Below are 22,388 nucleotides of genomic sequence, written 5' to 3' on the forward strand. Positions count from 1 at the left end.
CCCCAAGTGCCTCCCCCTTGGCAGCAAATGTTCCTACCCATGGTTGAACTTGATAGAATCCATCCTTCCATCCATCCTTGCATCCAACATATATTTATTGAGTGCCTACTGTGTGCCAGGGTCTGGCAGTACAGTGCTGACATAGTCTCTGTCCTTATACAGTTGGTTGTATAGTGAGAAAGACAAACATTTGTAAAAAATAAATGTCAACTTACAAATCTTGTTCATCACAAGTGGTGTTTATTGCAGTAACCCCTTGGTTTGCAAAGTTTTTGCTGAACAGAACATCTGTTGCAAGACCTTCCCACGGGGGCATTGAGTTTCGGCAAAGCTGAGAGAGCTCTGATTGTGCACATTTCTTCGCATTCCAGCTGTCACTCCACCCCTTTCTACAAGTGATTGCAACAGACTGTTGTGTCACGAAAACACCAGTGGGAATTGCTGGAGAAACCAGAGGCACGTCCACCTCTGCTCAGAAGCTTTGGTGCTGCCTCACTTCTGTATTTCCGTGGCTTTTTGTGGATGTGTTTTTAAATCAAGAACAATTTTTCAATTTCTGGGGTCCGTTTCTGATTGACTAAACTCTAAGCCCAAGGTGGAAGTAGCAAAGCAATGGAAATGAAATTGCCATGGAAATGGCTCCTACCATTGGCATCTTCAACTCCTATTTCTCAACACCTTATATTGCCCTTTCCAACCATGAGAGCATTTTATGAGAGTTCACTGATGCTGTCTCATAAGATGAAGATTTATTTTTAGAACAACCCAAACTGGGTGGGGGGTACAATTGATATCTTTTTTCATCAGCTTAAAATAAAGGTAAAATTAATCATTTTTTTGTACATATGGCATGCTTTTTAATAACTTAAAATGTAATAAATAATATCCTGAATTGGTCATCTACCCAAGTGACTGAGGAAAGGATTCTGCTTGTTTACAATGATTCCCAAAATTTGGTAGGTCTAATCACTTCATTTGTCTTCTGTGAAATAAATGAATTTATAATCCTGTCTTGCTATACTCAGTCACCCATCCCATAAATCTCTCGCTGTAATTAACAACTAGTGCCCGGAAAATGTATGTGTATTAATTAGATTAACTGCTATCTCCAAAGACCTAAAAATATGCAATAACTCAAACACAATAGACTTGCTCCTGTAACAGACTGGGTAGGGAACAGGATGGCAGGGTGGCTCTCCACATAGCCATGTCCGAGGCCCGGCCATTTATAACATGTGACTTCTAAGGTTGCCAGGAGGGCATGGTGGGAATGTCTTCATTCCAGCTGAAAGGGAAAAAAACATGGAAGTAAGAGACACCTGGAAGGGTCTTTTATTTCATGGTCCAAAACCCAGTATTATGATCACATCTAACTTGCAAGGAGTCCGGAAGAGTCCCTTGATGGGAAGCCACTTCTCAGTGACAGGTCTACACTATGAAAGGGGAGATTGTATTGCTGGTGATGGGATGCCTCTGCCAAGTATAGGATTAGACAGTACATATTCTAGGAAGCTTAATGAGGGATCCCATGAGTTAATAATCATAGTACATGCAATCAGAAAAGGATTCTTTATGGATAGCTTGCTAAGAAAGTCACAAAACTGTCTTCCCTGACAAATGGGAGCTGGTACCTGGGTAGAATTTTCTATTTTCTATTTTCTATGGGGAATAGAAAAGTGACTCAGGGGGTTCCCTTGGTATAGAAATAATTCTCTCATTTCTGAATGACCCATAAGAAGACAAAAGGGGATGTGGCTTAGCGACAACTTGCCCAGGACCCAGTTCCCCTCAGCCAGTCTTTTACCTGACCCTGCCAAAAGAGAAGGGAGCTTTCCTCACTGGTATGCACAATGTATGGTGAAAGCTTTCTTGCATTTCCCCTCTGAGAGATTTCTGATTAATTGCACTGTTGGCAAACTATTACACACATCATTTACATGCACTCTCAGGGATTTCTGTTAGGAGAGGAAGGTAGAAATGAAACTGCCCATAGACCATAACCTCTCAACAGATGTATTTCTTGTCTTATCCCAGGATGTGGTTTCTTCTCAGTACTCTCGGGAGTCTGGAGAAGAGGATAAGAAGACACTCAGTACTGTCCAATGTTTGGGACAAGTCTCAAGGACCAGGAATATTTATCACGTCTTCTTTTTATGTTCTTCATGGTCATGGGAATGTTATGGATTCCTGCTGTGTTTCCATTTTCCCACTTGTGAAACACAGACTAGAATTTATCTCTGCTTTCTTTATACTAGGGACTATGTGGTACGTCCTAGGAAATCCCAAGAGCTGAAGCTTATTTACGGGCTTTACTTCTTAAGGGAAGAAAAGTGTATGCATGTGTATGTTAATTTATATTTAGTCTATACATTTTATAAGCCAGTACCAGTCCGCAAATTAAAGCAGTGTTTATACTCCCTTTTAAACAAGCTCTCATCATTACACACTCTCAGGATAGAGGGTAAAAAAGCTGTGTTTAGCTTTGTGAACAAAACAACAAATGTAAACACAAGTAATCTATTTACAAGCATATTGAGATTATTAAGATGTGCCACAAAACCCACATGGATACACACAAAGCTGGCTAATTTGAATTTAAATAAAGAAAAAAAATCCAAACAAAACAACTAAGAACCCTAAGATCCAAACGATTTTTTGAAAAAAATTAATCCATGCTCATGGATGGGAAGAATCAACATTGTTAAGATGTCCATCCTACCAAAGGCAATCTACAGATTCAATCCTGTACACATTGAGTTACCAACATTGTTCTTCTCAGACCTGGAAATGACAATATGGAAATTCATATGGAAACATAAATGACCATGAATAGCCAAAACAACCCTTAGCGAAAGAAACAAAGCAGGAGGTATCACACTTCTAGACTTCAAACTTACTATAAGGCTACAGTAATCAAAACAGCCGGGTATTGCTACAAGAACAGGCATGTAGACCAATGGAACAGGATAGAGATTCCGGAAGCAAAACCTCAATATTCAACCAACTCATCTTTGACAAAGCCTTCAACAACAACCACCGGCGAGAGGAGAATCTATTCAGTAAATGATACTGGGAAAACTGGTTGACCACATGCAGAAGATTGAAACAGGACCCCTACCTATCACCATACACAAAAATTAACTCTAAATGGATCAAAGACCTAAACGTAAAACCTCAAACTATAACAATCTTAGAAAATGCAGGAGACACCCTTATGGAAATTAGAACTGGCAACCAATTCCTATTCAGAACCCTAAAGGCCAATACCTTAAGAAATAAGATAGACAAGTGGGACCTCATCAAACTAACGAGCTTCTGCAAAGCAAAAGAAACCATCAGGAGAGCAGGGAGCCCACACAATGGAAAAAAAATATTTGCCAACTGTATATCTGACAAAGGCCTAGCATCTAGGATCTACAAGAATCTCAAATGCGCCGAAAGGAAAAAAACAAACAGCCCCTTTAAAAAGTGGGCAAAAGACATAAATAGACACTTCTCAAAAGAAGATATATGGGCAGCCAACAGACACATGAAAAAGTGCTCAGCCTCACTCATCATCAGAGAAATGCACATCAAAACCACATTGAGATACCACCTAACCCTAGTAAGAATGGCCATCATTAACAAACAACAACAGATGCTGGCGAGGATGTGGAGAAAAAGGAACGCTGCTACACTGCTGGTGGAAATGTAACTAGTGCAACCTCTTTGGAAGACAGTGTGATGATTTCTGAAAGAACTGGAAATTGACTTACCATATGACTCAGCAATTTCCCTATTGGGAATATACCCAGAACAACTCAAATCATTCTACAAAAAAGATACCTGCACACATGTGTTTGTTGCAGCTCTGTTCACAATAGCAAAAACATGGAACCAACCATGTTGCCCATCGAAACTGAACTGGATAAAAAAAAATGGTACAGGCCAGGCTTGGTGGCTCAGCCTGTAATCCCAGCACTTTGGGAGACCGAGGTGAGTGGATTGCCTGAGTCCACGGGTTCAAGACCCACCTGGGCAACTTGGCGAGATCTCATCTCTACAATAAATCAAAAATTAGCACACACCTGTAGTTTCAGTTACTTGGAAGCCTGAGACAGAAGGATTGCCAGAGCCCAGCAGGTCGAGGCTGCGGTGGCCGGGAGCGTGCCACTGCACTCCAGTCTGGGTAACAGAGTAAGACTCCAACTCAAAAAAAAAAAGTGGTTCATATATACAATGGAATATTATGCAGCCATAAAGAAGGACAAATATATGAACTTCCCAGCAACTTGAATGGATTTGGAGTCGATCATACTCAGTGATCTATCACAGAAACAAAGAACAGAGTACCGTATGTTCTCATTCATAAGGGAACCCTGAACAATTATACTACTATAAGAAAGCGATAGGCAGTAATGGGAAACTGTCAGGGGAGGGAGGTGAGATTGGCAGTTGAGGGAAACTGCCAGCGGAGGGAGGGGCACACCTCATCAACAAGGGTACCTGCATAACCAACGTTTGTATACCTAACCCTGAATTGTACTCCACATCTTTATAATAAAGTAAATAAAAATTTAAAAAAATTCATCCAACAAACAGGCAGCAAACCTTTCAATAAGTTGGCCTAATAGAAAATTACTATTTCATCTTCTCTATCACAACTGATCATAAGTTAATGATAACCACCATCTAGACCTAACCCAACCCAATACAGGATGTATAACTAAAGATGAAATAAGAACTAATAATCACAGTAGGGTTAAACAATTAACCAATTATTCATTTTTGTTTGTTTAAATTGCCAAATACAATTATGGATTTAACGATTTCTTTTTTAGTTCAGACCGTTCATACCAAAAAGTGATTCAGGTTTTTAATTTTCACAAATATATTTTTGTTTCATAAAGTACTTCATAAAGTTCTTAATTTCATTAAGAAGTCAAAGTTAACCAACAATGGACTATGCAGATTAGTCAGAATCTAAGATTTAATTTTTTAAAATTGAGAAAACATAGACATAATTGGCAAATTTGCTAATTATTCTTCCCCTTAAAATCATTGGGCATGGCTGTATATACTTTTATATTACACATGTGGCATCAGCTAAACCAAGCAGAACACCTCCAGTTCCAAGAACTGTTTTTCAACTGCTGTCACCTGTCAAGTATAACTATGAAGAAAAAAGTGATTAATTCCGCAACTCACAGAGAAGTTTCTAGAACAAGATACAAGACTCCAGTAGCATTGTTTTATTTATTAACATAATTGAAACATTTTGCTGTTAAGACTCTTGTCCATGACTATTCTAGCAACAAAATTTTACTCAAAATATTTCACTGTGAAATGGTATTGCAACTTGAATGTAGTTTTTATTAGTGGATTGATTTCCATAGAGCAAATCTTACTCTTAAAATGGCAGATTATGTGACCAAAAAGTGATTTGAAAAAAGCTTCCCCCTCCCCATGCCAACCCTCAAGACCACGTGGGTCCAGTTGAACCCTCAGCCTTGGGACGAGGCCGAAGGTGGAGGGAAACAGCCGTAACTCACTCCTGACCCACCAGAACGGGCCATAGGACACTCGGAACTCACGCCACGAAGAAACCACATGAAGAGTCGAGTTCACTGGGCAGCTAGAAGAAGGTGCAGACTGGATGAATTTGGTGAAGCATGTCCAGCATCATGACAACAATCTAATCCTAAGGTGTCCTAACTGGATGAGCTACAAAATCGGTCCCTGTTTCCACCCTTGCCGTCTCACCTGTTGGACTTCCTGCAGTGAGGAGCCTTGGGAGAGATCCTGAGCTTTGCACATTCTACTGTTTTATTTTTGCATGACTGTTCTGAAGAGTAAAATATAATAACATGCTTCTCTCTGTTAGTCCTCTAAAAGTGTGTGTGTGTGTGTGTGTGTGTGTGTGTGTGTGTGTGTGTGTGTATGTGTGTGTGTGTTTGGGGAGAGTAGATTTAGGCTGTTAAAATACAAGTCGTTTCTCCCTGTAATTCTCTGCCTTTTGCTGTAGTTTGATTATTGTGTCTTGCTTTCTACTTAGTTCGAACAAGCTCTTTAATTCTTTCAGAGAAGCTGGAGCTTGAAACTAGAGAACGTCAGGGAAAGGCTGGCCAAGCAGAGATGGGGAGACCGGTGTCTCTAGAAACTCTAGCTCTGGGTTTCAGGCACTTCAGTAAGAGACTTTCCTCTCCTGTTCCTATGTACATTCAAGGAAGATGAAAGCAAGAAGGCTCTAGAGGCTACCTGGGGTTGGGGGCGTGTGACTGAGGTACCCACTAGCAGCACAGCCCTCCCAGAGGACCATTCCTTAAGGAGAGAGTCATTGACACAAAGCGTTTTCCTCTTGCCTGTTCTTACACTAACCACTTTGAGAAAAATGGGAGGCAGGGAATGAGGTTCCTTATTGTTAGGCAGGGAATGAGGCTCCTCATCCCTCTTGACACAATACTTCCAGCCCATGCCTTTCTTTGAGCCATGCCAGTCTTGGGCTGGCCTTTATAGGAAGGAGCAGGACCCCAGAGGTGAAGTCAGGCCTAGAGGTTATCCTGTAGGCACGGGGGCACCACTTTAGATTCTGAATCATCTTTCTGGAATTGCCTGTGGCCGGGTCACAGTCACATCATTCTGTCCTAGACTCAGAGACATGTTCTGACCTTCCCCTAGCAAATAAAGAGTAGGGTGGGGTGGGAATGAATGATTCTACCCCAAAAGAGATGCACCTTCCTTTAATTAAAGAAAGCTATTTTTAACACAACCCCTGTGATCCACCAAGATGTGATGTCCTCACTTCATTCCTAGAAATCTTCTTTTGAGTCAGTTCTTTTTCTTAGCCCGTTCCCACATGCATTCCCACCCTGCACTGAGCATGCAGGATCAGCCAGTTTTCTTCTAGTGGACTCTAGACTAAATGGGACTTGATCAGAGTAACAGAGTGGACCAAAGAAACAAAACAAAAAAAATTGGGTCTTTCCCAATCTACCCATGAGGATCCCCACAAGCTCTATCCATAACTCCAGATCCTTAAAAACACCATGTTTCCTCAAGAAACCAGCTGCAAAACCTGCCTGGCTTTTGAATGTTTTGCCTGGACAACGGCTCTTCCATCTTTAACTCTCCAGCAATAGTATCATCCAGAGCATTTCTGGGTCTTCTTTCACCTTGCACAAAGCAATCCTTTATTGGATTTTCTGGAATTTTCTCCAGACTCTTGAGATCTCTTTATTTCTAAGGGACACCTAGCCACGGCCTTCCTCACCATCACATTCTCCCCCAGGACTGGCATTTCCATGCTATGTGTGGGGAGCACCGGGAACAGATATAATTGAAGAGAAAGATGCCAGGGTAAGGATTGGGAAAAGTAGAAACCACATGGGAAAATGGAGGGGCAGAGACCCTGTGGCATGAGGGTTTGAGGGTAAGGGAAACGATATCCTCTTGTCAGGCTTTGCTTGGACTAGCCATTTAATCCCATGAACCTCTACTCCCTCATCTTTTAAAGAAGAGTGCTGGATTAACTGAACTCTAATTTTTTTTTTTTTTAGTTTATTATTTCATGATCCTTAGTCATACCCTGAGATCCAAGAATAGGATCTTCCTTCCTTCATCTGAAGACTACTTCCATAATCCAAGAGGAATAACAGCCCCTCAGGATGCTACTTGGCTATGGTTTTTTGTTGTTGTTGTTGTTGTTGAATCCAGTTCCTTTTCCTGGAGACAATTGAAGGATGTTGCAGATGTGAAATGTGTGTAAAGAATGTTGTCCCTGGTTTCATGTCCCACCAGGCCCTCCTGGGACACAGCTCATACTAGATTTTTATAAAAGTATCCTAACACTTGGGAACCATTACTCAAAGACATTCCAGAAACCTGAGAGCCAGAGACTAGATGAGAGACACAAAGCACAAGAGGGTAATTTTCTGAGGCCTTAACAATGAGGACAATCTCTCAAAACTGTCTGTAGGGGCAGAGAGGAAGGCAGAAAAATGGGGAGAAAAGGAATGAAACAGCTCAGTGGCTCCTGACCCCTCTCAGATCTCTCCTTTCCTGTGAGGCAGATTTCCTCAATGGCTCTCGGGGTTACTTGGCTCTGCAGGTCACAAAAAGCCCCAGAAACAAGACCAAAGTATCACTTCTCAAGAAGTTGACCTCTGGCGTCACCTGTGTGTCAGAGGGTGTGCTATCAGTTCCTATAGGGTACCAAATTGTTTTCTCCTAGGTCATTCTGGACTTACATCATTATAGAGATATTTCCCAGCCAAACAGGCAATATATAATTCCAATGAGCAAAGCTCTGTAGGGTTGAGTAAATTCCTAGCTTTTTTTTTTTTTTTTTTTTTTGATTCGGAGTTTCGCTTTTTTGATTCAGAGTCTCGCTGTTGCCCAGGTTGGAGTGCTGTGGCATGCTCACCACTGCAGTCTCCACCTGCTGGACTCAGGTTATCCTTCCACCTGAGCCTTCCAAGTAGCTGGAACCACAGGCATGCGCCACCACACCAAGCTAATTTTTTTATTTATTGTACAGACGAGGTCTTGCCAAGTTGCCCAGGCTGGTCTCGAACGCATGGGCTCAGGCAATCCTCTCACCTCGGCCTTCCAAAATGCTGGGATTATAGATGTGAGCAACTGTACCCAGTCCATAGCATGTTTTTTAAAGATATGGATTTGGCCTTATCTGTATGATTCTTCTCGATGCAAGAGCATGTCTAAGCAGGGTCTCCAAGGGTTTAGATGGTGTCCTGAGGGCTCCTTGGAAATGCCAGGCTGGCAGGGAATCCACACTGTGCCATCCGCCACAGCCCAGATTAGTAAATGAACAGATGCCACCAGGAAATGAGGATGTACTAGCCCTGTGTGATCATAAACCCAGAGCATCAGGAAAATGGCCTTTTGAAACTAAAGAAATGGACTCAAATTCTTCTGAGAACTCTGCTATTCCCAGACTTGCCTCCCAGGTTTCAGAACCTGAAAGTCTCACTCCTGACCAAAGGCTGCGGCTGTTGCTGCTATTGTTGTGGGGTGTGTGTGTGTGTGTGTGTGTGTGTGTGCTGGAGAAGTGGAGGTGGCCTGGCCTTCTCTACTGAGTGTGGCCCCCATGCACATAACTGAGTGCTGAGGCTGGCTACAGTGTCCTATCAAAAGGGAGCGCACCAAGACTCCAGACATAAAGACACTGATTTCATCCAAGTTCTACAAGGAATGAACAAAGAAAAATAAACAAAGAAAAGAAAAATAGCCCTTTACAAAGGGTTACTTGTAAAGTAAAGGGCAAGTAAAGGGCATGCTGGGAAGGCGAGAGCCAGAGCCGCCTCCCCAGAGCATGCTGGGAGGATGGGCACCAGAGCCGCCTCTCGAGAGCATGCTGGGAGACGGACACCAGTACATCTCCGAGGACTGCACTTCCCCCAATCCCGCCCCTATCCCCTCACCCACCCCCAACCCAGAGACTAGAGGAAAGTTTGTCCAAAGATGACTGTGGAATAGAGAGTGCCATGGTTCTCTGCAGGTCCCCCACACTGTGGGGGCTTAAGTCAGCGAGTGGGGAAAATGGCCTTTTGAAACGAAAGAATGGACTCGAATTCAGTCAAGATGAGGAGATGGAGAAACAGAGAGGCAGGAGAGAAACAGGGGGAATGACAGAGACTGGAGGGGCCAGTGCGTTGGCAGAGGACGAGGGGAGAGTGGAGCAGAGGGCTGTGTGGCTGCTAGCCGGAGGCATTGATGTACAGCTGGCTCTTGAGAATGTAGTCGATGACTGGCTGGGACAGGTAATCCACAACATGGCCGTCCCCATGCTGCAGGGCCAGCCTGTACAGAAAGAATTGGAAATCAGATGGACATCCATATCTGAAGCAAGGCAAGAGGACTGGCCTGCCCACTGTCTTTCAGAGAAAGGAAGGGGGTATTCTGGGGTCTCCCAACATCCCATGACTAGCCTTTACTTAGCTTAAGTAAATGATACTTGTGTTAGAAGACAGCCCTCCTCCTCTACAATTTCTCTCTGACCCTGGTGGCACTATTCATCCTGACTGCCACTGCGTAGCTGAGATACCTTAGGCAAGTTATTTAAGCCCTTCTGTTCTTTAGTTTTCTTCTCTGTAAAATGAGGATAATATCTGGGCCAATCCCATTTAGTTATTTTTATTTTATTTTATTTAATAAAATAAAAGCCCAGACTGGAGTGCAGTGGCACACTCCCGGTCACCGCAGCCTCAACCTGCTGGGCTCAAGTGATCCTTTCACCTCAGCCTTCCAAGTAGCTGGAACTACAGGCGCGTGCTACCACGACCAGCTAATTTTTTATTTATTGTAGAGGTGAGGGCTCGCCAAGTTGCCCAGGCGGGTCTCGAACCCGCGGACTCAGGCAATTCACTCACCTCAGCCTCCCAAAGCATGGGATTACAGGCTGAGACACTGGGCCCGGCTTGCCCATTTTTTAATTGAGTAGTTTGGGTTCATTGCTGTTGAGTTGTATAAGTTCTTTATAAATCTTGGTTATTAATCTCTTATCTGATATATGGTTTGCAGATATTTTTTCTTAATCCATAGGTGGCCTTTTCATTTTGTTGATTGTTTCCTTTGCTGTGCAGAAGCTTTCTAGTTTGATGTAGTCCGGTTTATTTAGTTGTGCTTTTGTAGACTGAGCTTTTGGTGTGGTATCCAAGAAATAATAGCCAAGGCCAATGTCAAGGAACTTTTCCCCTATGTTTTCTACTAAGAGTTTATAGTTTCAGGTCTTCCATTGATGTCTTTTATCCATTTTTGGAGTTGATTTTTGTGTGTGGTGTAAGTTAAGGGTTTAATTTCATTCTTCTGCATGTGGAAATCCAGTTTTCCCAGCACCGTGTATTGAAGAGACTATTCCTTCTCTCTTGTCTTTTTGGTGCCATTGTCAAAAATTAGTTGACCATATGTTTGAATCTATTTCTGGGCTCTCTGGTCTATGTGTCTGTTTTTATGCCAGTACCATACTGTTTTTGTAACTGCAGAGCCAGTTCAATCTGGTTCAACTTTGTCAGCAATCAACTGTAACAAAATACTGAGTTATTTTTCAGAGCAATGGGTCTCCAGGCTGTAGGTCATATAATCTGAGCGTGCTCAGAAAAACCAAGAATGCCCAATTTATGACCCTGGAGCCAGCCAAAATGAAAAATTCAACCACAGGAAGAACCTAAGTACCTGGATCAAGGAACAGAGACCAAATTAAGAAGTGAACTGTGCCCTACTTTGTTGCAGGACAGACTTAAGGGTCAAAGACCCATCACTGCCTCTTTGCATGACCCAATCTGATCACACCTTGTTGCATTTCTTAACTCTTTCATTGTTATTCTCTGCCTATAAAACCTGCTTCCAGACCCCAGCTAGGGAGACAGACTTGAGCTTGCTCCTGTCTCTTTGCTAGTGGACTCACAATAAAATTTTTTCTTTTCTCAGAAGCTGGAGACATAGTGTTGGCATCTATGCATGTTGAGAAGCAAGCCTATTGCTTGGTAGCATATTGATTACTATAACTTTGTAGTATAATGTAAAATCAGGAAGTGTGATGCTTCCAACATTGTTTTTTCTTAGAACTGCTTTGGCTATTCCGGGTTTTCACAGTTTTATACATGCTTTAGGATTGATTTTCCTAATTTCTTTCTTTCTTTTTTTTTGGTAAAGAATGAATGCCACTGGGATTTTGATAAATCTATACATTGCTTTAGGTAATACAGATATGCTAACAATATTAATTTTTCTGATCCATTAGCATGGAATATGTATACATTTTACACTTATGTCCCTTTCAATTTCTTTTATCAATGTTTTATAGTCATCATTGTACAGGTCTTTCACCTCCTTGGTTACATTTATTTCTAATTTTTAAAATATTCTATCATAAATGAGATTGTTTTCTGGATTTGTTTGGCCAGATCATTATTTGTATGCAGAATTTGTGTGATGATTTTGTATCCTGAAATTTTACTGAATTAATTTATTAGGTTTAATCGTTTTTTTGAGACGTCTTTGGGTTTTCCACATATAGGGTCATGTCTGCAAACAGAGATAACTTTGTTTCTTCCTTTCCAATTTTGATGAATGTATTTATTTTTCTTGTTTAATTGTTCTTGATAGTACTTCTAGTACTATGTTGAATGGAGGTGGTGAGATTGGACATCCGTGTCTTATACCTCCACCTCCTTTATTAGAGGAAAAACTTTCAGTTTCTCCCCATTGATTATAATGTTAGCTGTGTATGTGTGTGTGTGTGTGTGTGTGTGTGTGTGTGTGTGTGTGTGTGTGTGTGTTTTCAAATGGCATGGCCTTTATTATGTTGAGAAACTTTCCTTCTATATCTAAACTGCTAAAATTTTTTTTATCAAGAAGGGATGTTGAAATTTGTCAAATGACTTATCTGCATCAACTGATATGGTTTGTGCTTTTGTCTTTCAGTCTGCTAATGTGATGTATCACATTGATTGATGTGTGCATATTAAACCAACCTTGCACGCCAGGGATGAATCCCACTTGATTATGATGTATAATATTTATGATATGTTGTTGAATTTGTTTTGATAATATTTTATGGAGGATTTTTTTTTAATGTGGTGGCATAAGCATGTCTCATCATAGCCTTGACCTCTTGGGCTCAGGTAATCCTTTCGCCTCAGGGACTACAGGTATACACTACTATACTCGGCTATCTTCTGTAATTTTTTTAGGGACAATTTCTTGCTATGTTATCCAGACTGGTCTTGAACTCCTGGGCTCAAGTAATCCTCTCACCTCAGCCTCCGTAATTGCTGGGATTACAGGCGTGAGCCACTGTGTCCAGCCAAGGATTTTTGTATCAATGTTCCTCAGAAATATTGGCCTGCAGTTCTCTTTTCTTGTGATGTCTTTGTCTGGTTTACGTATCGAGGTGATACTGGCCTCATGAAATGTGTTTAAAAGTGTTTGCTCTGTTTTTTGGAAGAATTTAACAAGTACTAATTCTCTAAAAGTTTGTTAGAATTCATTTGTTAGGCCATCTGTTCCTGGGCTTTTCTTTGTTGGGAGGTTTTTTGTTTTTTGTGTTTTGAGTTGGAGTCTCACTGTCACCCAGACTGGAGTGCAGTGGCATGCTCCAAGCCACTGCAGCCTTGACCTGCTGGGCTCTGGTGATCCTTCCGCCTCAGCCTTCCAAGTAGCCGGAATTATAGGCATGCGCTACCACGCCCGGCTGATTTTTTGATTTATTGTAGAGATGAGGTTTCGCTGCCCAGGCGGGTCTCGAACCCGCGGGCTCAGGCAATCCACTCGCCTCAGCCTCCCAAAGGCGCGGGATTACAGTCTGAGCCACTGAGCCCGGCGGTTGCATTTTTTTTTCAGTGATTTATCCATTTTCTATGTTATCAAATTTGTTGACATATAATTGTTCATAATAGTCCCTTATGATATTTTTTGTGTCTGAAGCATGTGTTTTATGTCTACACTTTAACTTATGATTATTTGAGTCTTTTCTCTTTTTTTCCTAGTCCAAGTAAGGGTTTTGTTTTTTTTCAAAAAAACTTTTAGTTTAACTAATTTTTCTGTGGTTTACAATTCCATATTTGATTTATTTGTGCTCTGATCTTTATTATTTTCTTCCTTCTGTTAACTTTGGATTTTGTTTCTTCTCCTTTTTCTAGCTACTTGAGGAATAATGTTAGGCTATTTATTTGAGTTCTCGTTTAATGTAGGCTTTTAGTGCTATAAACTTTCCCCTTAGAATTGGATTCTTATTTCATTCCTTTGGGTCCCTCTGCAAGCTGGTCTCATGAACATGAATCTTCTGGAAGTTCTTTGATTGACCACATCTCTTCCCTCCTAAAGGAACCCATGGAAAGAAGGCACCAACAGGTATGAAGGACTCCAGTGAAACACCTTGGTTCCTGCACAGTTTTTCTCCAGCCTTGGTCTGGTTGCTTCATGTTCTTTCCTCATATGATAGTCTTGGGAATGTCAGGCCCCAACAGCTATTTGTAAAAAGCCATATACTCCTTCAGCTATCGAGATTCTAAAAGCCCTGCCTTTGAGACATCACTGGAGACTAGCTCCCTTCTTTTCAGTGCTTACACGAACCTCACCTTGCAAGTTAGATCCCTAAGTGCCTCCCTGAATAGTAAAGCTTCCTGAAAAAGTGACTATACGTGTAGTTTCCAAATACCAATCCCAACTGCATTAGACTTGCCCAGGAAGCAGATCCATAATCCAAACCCTTACAAATTCTTATGGGACCGAGTGAGATACAGGAATTTGTACTGTCATGCAACTCTTCATGATGATGCTAGTGTGCAGCCATGTTTGGAACCACAGTTTTCTTCCCCCTCTCCCCTTGATGCTATTGACCTTGGAATGTTAATGCTATTCTTGCAAGTGTCACTGTAACTGCCTTCCAGGAAAGAAATCCAGTGAACTTTTTAAAGTCCTGGGCTCATTAGATTTCTCTGAAACATGTGACTCAGATGACAACGCTCTACATCTTTGTACCCTCTCCTACCTTGATTTTTGGGCCACCACTACTGATGGTTTCTGACTACTCCTTTGCCTTCTTTTAAATGCTGAAATGTTTGCAGTGTTCCCACAGTCTTCTCTTCTTGACGCTCTGTGCCCTCATTCACGCCCAGAATTTTAACTGACACTGACATGCCCATGGCTTTCAGTTTTACACTTCCAGACCTCTAGATTCTATTTATCTCATCATTCTACTGGACCATTTCTCCTTGGGATTTGTGGTGGAAACTATTAACTGGCCCCTAGTGTCCATTCTCTCCTTTAGTTTAGTAAGAGAGCCTCCTAGATTTTATCTGGGCGTATGGCTGCCAAGCTATAAAGTCTATTTCCCAGTTTCCCTCCATCCCTGAGTCAATAGAATGCAAAGAGCAGTGATATGCACAACTTTGGGTCATCTTCTTACCATGGACTTCACCTTGTCTTTCCCACCGGCTGAGACAAATAGTCATTGCAGCAGCTGTGGGCCCAGAGATGGAAGCTTCATATGAACGAGACCATAGATTCGATTCCTTTTGATTTCAGGAACAGGAAACTAAATATCTAACCTAATTAAAATTCTTAAGGTTGGAACCTTTTTGTTGTGGCAACTTAGCTCATACCCTTACTACCACATTATTCCTTGAGCACCTCAAACTAAAAAGTCCACAACTAAAAGCATCCTCTTCTCCCCTTCAACCAGCTAAGATGAGCTAATGCCTCCTCCCCCCCTTAAAGTAAATGCCTGGGAACAAAGAAATGAGGTTCAAACGAGAGGATGAACACTGGGACGGCAGATACCTGCCTAAATCCGAGGGTCGCCTTGACTGGGGGAAGTTGTGTGGAGACATAAGACTCTTTGGTCAAAGACTCTTTGGGTCATTTGTCAAACGTACCTGCTCTTGGTTGAACTGACAACAGACATGGGATGGTTGATGTCATCCTTCACCACCATGATGTTGTTCTGAGGACAGAGCAGAGTGAGTAGGTTTCCAGTCCCTCACGCTAAATTCCTCCAGCCTCCCCAGACTCTCCGAGAAGGGCCACACCACAGAGACACACCAGCAGGGAGTTGGAAGACTCACTTTGTATTTGCGAAGTATTGAGGAGTGATTCATGATTCGGTCTGTGTCAGCTGCGTCCCGGGGCACCACCACAATCCCAAAGTCCCCAACAATCACCTCCATCTGAAGAAACAGAGAGAGCCCTTTGGTGACACCATGACCCCAAACTCCTGCCAAGTGACTACTTAGAGGGTGGAGCTGGCTTCCATTCTTCCACAAGGAACCCCAGGCTTCCGTCCCAAACTTGCCTGCTCAGCCCCCTCAGTCAGCTCCTTCAAGTAATAGCCCGGAACAATGACAGCAGAATGGCTGGAAACCTTGCCTGGCACACAAGTCTGAATGAATAAATGTACTCTTGCATGTCTGGGCAAGATTTCTCCAATTCCTGAGGCTCCTTGTTGAGCTCATAATGTTGCTGAATAACAAGAATGACATAGAGTCTTTACCTGGTAGATATTCTCATGACTGAAACAGATCCCACCATCCAGCAAGCATATATCAGCGCTCAGTGGAATGTCACGAGAGGGACATCACAAGAGGGACTGAAACTCTCCCCTGGCTCACCCACAGGAAAGCTGCTGTGGGACTCAAGGGTGGCCAAGAGCAGGGAAGTGTCTGGAATGAATTCATGTGCGCCCAGTGATAGGTTGATGATGATGATTATTGGGGTCATTTCTGAGATCAGCCTTTGGCGGAAACTCAGTGCCATAATGAAAAATGAAACCTTCTTTTCATTAAAAAAAAAAAAAAACCATCTTATTTTCTTTTTCTAATTATAGATGCAATATAAACTCAGAAAATCTGGGGGGGGGGGGACCAGAACTCAAAACACAACTACACAATCCAGCTAACGACTGTTAACATTTTAGTGTATTTCTGTCCAGTGTTTTTCTGTCTATAAATAGGTGTATATATCCACGACTGGATTAAACTGAAAAGTAAACTTTCCTGCATCTTTCAATTAGCATTACATTGTGAACATTTTCTCATATCATTAAAAATTATTTGAAAACATAAGTTAACAATCTGTATATTTTACACCATGATGTATTAAACTAGTCCTATATTGTGGAAAGTGTACAGTTATTGCTAATTTTTTTTGCAATTAGACATGACACTGATGAAGATCTTTATGCATAAATCGTTTATCACATCTCTGCTTATTTCCTTAGGATAAGAAATAAAATAATTGAATAAAAGGATATGAACTGGACATATTTCAAGCTCTTGAGACATATTATCAAGTTGCTTTCTGGAAATTGGTGCCAATTTTTATCTTCAAAGAACCTGAAAGTTATGGCATTTAACGGACTTGGATCTAGCCTGGGCATATTACTCTCTAGATCTTGCCAACTATGGATCCCAGACTGGGGGCAGGGAGGAGGAGGCAGGCTGCTTCTAAGCAACACAGCTAGCTCACTGAGCAAGACCTGCCTGGGGGCCAAGGAACCCAGATTGTTTCCCCACAATTTTCCAAACAAGATACAAGACAAATTCTCCAAACAGATATACTGGAGCACTGTGGCCCTTTATTCTCTACCAGAGGATTTCTGCATCAGTAGAATTCCATTTTCAAGCCTGATTTGTTGGTTTTGTGTGTGTGTGTGTGTGTGTGTGTGTGTGTGTGCGCGCGCGTGCATGTGCCCGCACATATATCCTAAATATTTCTGTCCACCTTTACTCTGCTTCTCCCATTGCTTACAACTAGACCTAGAATTGCAGCTGGAACTCTGATGCTGCTGAAATAAGATTGGCAGAAGGTGCCCTCGGGGGACAGTTGTGGAGAGAGGTTAAAATGCAGGTGCAGGACACCAGAGCCCCCATTTGTTTATTTTATTTTTTATTTTTATTTTATTTATTTATTTTTTAATTATAAAGATGTGGGGTACAGTTCAGGGTTAGGCATACAAATGTTGGTTATGCAGGTACCCTTGTTGATGAGGTGTGCCCCTCTCTCCCCTAGCAGTTTCCTTCAACTGCCAATCCCACCCCCCTCCACGGCAGTTTCCCACTACTGCCAATCCCTTTCTTATAGTATTATAATTGTTCAAGGTCCACTTATGAGTGAGAACATATGGTACTCTGTTCTTTGTTTCTGTGACAGATCAATGAGTATGATTGACTCTAAATCCATTCAAGTTGCTGCGAAGTCCATTATGTCTGTCCTTCTTTATGGCTGCATAATATTCCATCGTGTATATGTACCACATTTTGTTTTTTTGAGTTGGAGTCTCACTCTGTCGCCTAGACTGGAGTGCAGTGGCCGCTCCCGGCCACCACAGTCTCGACCTGCTGGGCTCCAGCGATCCTTCCACGTCAGCCTTCCAAGGAGCCGGAACTACAGGCGCGCGCAACCACGCCCGGCTAATTTTGGATTTATTGTAGAGAGGAGGTCTCGCCAAGTTGCCTGGGTGGGTCTCGAACCCGCGGGCTCTGGCAATCCACTCGCCTCGGCCTCCCAAAGTGCTAGGATTACAGGCTGAGCCACCAAGCCCGGCCTGTACCACATTCTTTTTACCAGTCCAGTTTTGAAGGGCAACATGGTTGGTTCCATGTTTTTGCTATTGCGAATAGAGCTGCAACAAACATACGTGTGCAGGTATCTTTTCATAAATGATTTGCAGAGCCCCCATTTGGATCATGTTATTTGGAAGATACAGAGCACCGTACAACATGCTGCATCTATTAGTGGTGTTCAGATCAGGTAAACTGGCACCAAGGTTTTTACCCTATAAACCAGGAATGTTAGGGAGAGGCAGGACAGGGTGTTAGCATTAGAGCCAACTGCTTCCACCAGAGCTTTTAGAACACAGCTCTGGGATTCACTACTCAGACACTGGCTCTCAAACTTGGCTGCACATCAGAATCACTTGAGGGACTTTTAAAAATTCTAAAGCCCAGTTTACACATAAGATCAATTAAACCAGAATCTCTAGGAATAGAACACAGTCATCAGTTTTTTAAATTCCCCAGGTGATTCTAATATGCAACCAAGTTTGAAAGCCAGTGGCCTAAGTACTAAATTAAAACTTCAGGGAAGCCAGGCTCAGTGGCTCAGCCTGTAATCCCGCACCTTTGGGAGGCTGAGGTGAGTGGATTGCCTGAGACCGCGGGTTCGAGACCCGTCTGGGCAGTGAGACCTCATCTCTACAATAAATCAAAAAATCAGCCGGGTGTGGTAGCGCGTGCCTGTAATTCCGGCTACTTGGAAGTCTGAGGCGGAAGGATTGCCAGAGCCCAGCAGGTCGAGGCTGTGGTGGCCAGAAGCGGCCACTGCACTCCAGTCTGGGTGACAGAGTGAGACTCCAACTCACAAAAAACAGGAACAAAAACAAAACAAAAAAACTCCAGGAAAAGGCCGGGTACAGTGGCTCACACCTATAATCCCAGCACTTTGGGAGGCCGAGGTGAGAGAATTGCATGAGCCCATGGGTTTGAGACCAGCCTGGGCAACTTGGTGAGACCTCATCTCTACAATAAATCAAGAAAAATTAGCTGGGCATGGTGGCACATGCCTGAAGTTCCAGCTACTTGGAAGGCTGAGGCAGAAGGATCATTTGAGCCCAACAGGTTGAGGCTGCGGTGGCTGTGAGCGTACCACTGCACTCCGCCTGGGCAACAGTGACACTTCCACTAAAAAAAAAAAAAAAAAAAACTCCAGGAAAATTGGTATGACAGAGAAAGAGATAGAAAAGAGAAGGGAGGAGAGGGGAGGGGAGAAGATGACAGGGGAAGGGAGAAGATGACAAGAGAGGGAAAGGGAAGAGGGGAGGGAAGGGAGGTGAGGGAAGAGAGACTATCTAAGCAGGTTTACATGGAGATTCCTAAACTGCCTGGTTATGTAGGTGTTTTGTGGCAGTCTGGTGTAGGTTGCATAGCGGGGGACCTGCCTTCAAATTGAATCTGAGAACTTGATGGATGTTTCATACAGGGTGTGTGTAATAATGAGGCTATTTGAAGTGAGCGCTCTAGATTAAAGCATGAAAATACTGACTCAGAATGGCATTCGGTCCTCCTGGGGCACTCGCCCAGTGGGGGACATCAGTGCAGCGACTGCTCTCCACTCAGAACCTAGTGATCTGAGCACCCAGTCAATAACTGTGCCAGGCTGCTCAGTGGGTGGCAAGCAGATGGAGACCTTCCTGCTTGAGATGTTTTCGTTTTCCAGAAACAGATGACAGACTTGATCCTGGGAATCCCAGATGGGTTGAGGGAGACAGGGTCCACGAGCCAAGACCCACACAGCCTTAGGGCATCCCTGCAGGGGTTCAAGCCAGAGACCGGATATGCAATCTACTCTTTTGGCCAGAGAGTAGGGCGGGGGCTTGAATTTCAGGAGGGTATTTGTCTGTGTGTGTATGTTTGGGGGTGGGAGGGACTAGGTGCTAGAGTTGGTGAGAAATGCCCTCAGTCCCACCAGTACCCATCGCCCTCCAGGGTCTTGGCAGTGCTCCCCCAAGCTCCCTCCTTGTGTTCACCAGGCCTCCAGATAGCGCCCTCTCCTGGCTGTCCTCCTACATTTCTGACTGTTCCCTTTTGGTATCCCTGTGCTAATTCCTCCACTTCTCTCTGACCTTAAGCCACTGGAGGTCCCCAGACCTCAGTCCTTGTACCTCTCTTCTATCTACACTCACACCCTTAATGACTTCATTCCATTTCAAAATTTAAAGACACATAAACTTCCTTCTTGAACTGCAGACTCATATATCAGCTGCTTTCTCAATATGCTCACTGGATGGAGCATCTCAAACTTAATATGGTCTGGGCGCAGTGGCTCAAGCCTGTAATCCCAGCACCCTGGGAGACCGAGGTGAGAGGACTGCCTGAGCCCACGGGTTCGAGAACAACCTGGGAAACTTAAATGAAAAAAATTAGCCTGGTGTGGTAGTGTGCGCCTGTAGCTTTGGCTACTTGGAAGGCGGAGGTGGAAGGATCACCTGAGCCCAGCAGGTCAATGCTGGGGTGGCCATGAGTGTGCCATTGCACTCCAGCCTGGGTGATGGAGTGAGACTCCAACTCAAAAAAAACCAAAAAACAACTTAATATGAATATGCCCACGAGCCCCTGGACCTGTTAACATACATACCCCCTCCAAAGAAATGCTTTTTCTATAGTCTATTTTTATTTCAAAGCTAGAAACTCTCTTCTTATAATTGCTCAAGCCAGGTGTGGTGGCTCACGCCTATAATCCCAGTACTTTGGGAGGCTGCGTTGAGAGGACTGTCTGAGCCCATGGGTTTGAGATCAGCCTGGGCAACTTGGTGAGACCTTATCTCTACAATAAATAAAAAAAACTAGCCAGGCGTCATGGCACGTTCCTGTAATTCCAAGTAATTAGAAGGCTGAGGCAGAAGGATCAGCTGAGTCCAGAAGGTCAAGGCTGTAGTGGCCATGAGAGTGCCACTGCACTCCAGCCTGGGCAACAGAGTGAGACTCCAACTCAAAAAATAAATAAATAAAATAAAATAAAATAATTGCTCAAACCAAAAGCCTTGGCATTTTCCTTGATTCCTCACTTTCTTTCACATCCCACATTCAGCTATAAGGTAAGGCAGTTGAGTCTACCTTCCAAACAAATCCAAGAATCTGCTCATTTCTTACCATTTCTGGTAGGCAAAATAATGTTCCCAAAGATATCCAGGCTCCAAAGATATCCAGGTCTCAATCACTCAAACTTATGCATATGGCAGAAGAGACTGCAGATGTGATTAAACTAAAGATCTTGAGATTATCTTGGTTTATCCAGGCAGGCCCTAAATGCAATCACAAGTGCTCTTACAAGAGGGAGGCAGAGGGAGATTTGAGAAAGAGGAGAGAAGATGATGTAGATGGAGCAGAGAGAGATTTGAAGATACTATGTCGTTGGCCTTGAACATGGAGGGAGGGGCCATGAGTCAACGGATGCAACAAATGTAGACCCAGATGCTGGAAAAGTCAAGGAAACAGATTCTTCCCTAGAGACTCTGGAGGGAGCACGGCCCTGCCAGCAGCTTGGTTTGACCCAACGAAACCTATTTCAGACTTCTGGCTTCCAGAGCTATAAGAGAATAAGTACACGTTACTTTAAGCTACCAAGTTTGCAGCAACTGGAACTAGTTTACCTCTATCTCACTTGGGTTGCTCTGGTCTCCCTGATATTATTATTACTATTATTATTATTATTTGCCTTTTTCAGTCTACCCTCAACAGTTAGACAAATAATGTTAAAATACAAGTTAAACTATGTTGCTTCTTGGCTCCAAACTTTTTACTTAAATACCACCTTCTTGGTGAGACTCTCTCTGGCCATCCTAACCAAACTTGACATCCCTTGTGCACTCCACCCCTTACATCTAAATTCTCACCAGAGTTGTACTTTTGCCAGTTTGGCTTTCTGAGCATCACCAAGATGGTTGCAAGAGCCATTACCTCACAAAAGGTAGCAAAAGGAAGACAAAAAGAAAATGTTGGCTGGACATGGTGGCTTACGCCTATAATCCCAGCACTGTGGGAGGCCGAGGTGGGAGGATAGTCTGAGCCCACAGGTTCGAGACCAGCCTGAGCAACTTGGCAGGACCTCATCTCTACAATAAATTTTTTAAAAAAAATTAGCTGGGCATGGTGGCATGTGCCTGTAGTTCCAGCTACTTGGAAGGTTGAAAGATCGCCTGAGCCCAGCAGGTTGAGACTGCTGTGGCCGTGAGTGTGCCACTGCACTCTAGCCTGGGCGACAGAGTTGGAGTCTCACTCTGTCACCCAGACTGGAGTGCAGTGGCACACTCACGGCCACAGCAGTCTCAACCTGCTGGGCTCAGGCGATCTTTCAACCTTCCAAGTAGCTGGAACTACAGGCACATGCCACCATGC

General features: G+C 43.2%; 1 protein-coding gene across 2 annotated transcripts in view; it reads right to left on the minus strand.

The window, feature by feature from the left end:
* Positions 1–734: 734 nt before the first annotated feature.
* Positions 735–22,388, minus strand: part of NMNAT2 (nicotinamide nucleotide adenylyltransferase 2) — a 187,901-nt gene continuing 166,247 nt past the window's right edge. The window contains exons 9-11 of one of the 2 annotated variants that reach the window (XM_021707195.1): positions 15,564–15,665; positions 15,375–15,442; positions 735–1,285 (exon numbers count right to left, since the gene is read on the minus strand). In XM_021707195.1, coding sequence (XP_021562870.1) covers positions 1,243–1,285; positions 15,375–15,442; positions 15,564–15,665 — 213 coding nt within the window. In that variant the 3' untranslated portion in view covers positions 735–1,242. Of the gene's footprint in view, positions 1,286–8,538; positions 9,799–15,374; positions 15,443–15,563; positions 15,666–22,388 lie in introns of those variants that run through there. The other variant, XM_008074417.2, reaches the window with a different exon arrangement.

Source organism: Carlito syrichta, unplaced genomic scaffold, assembly GCF_000164805.1.
Source record: "Carlito syrichta isolate Samal-C Ts95f unplaced genomic scaffold, Tarsius_syrichta-2.0.1 Scaffold316427, whole genome shotgun sequence".
Classification (NCBI taxonomy): Eukaryota; Metazoa; Chordata; class Mammalia; order Primates; family Tarsiidae; genus Carlito; species Carlito syrichta.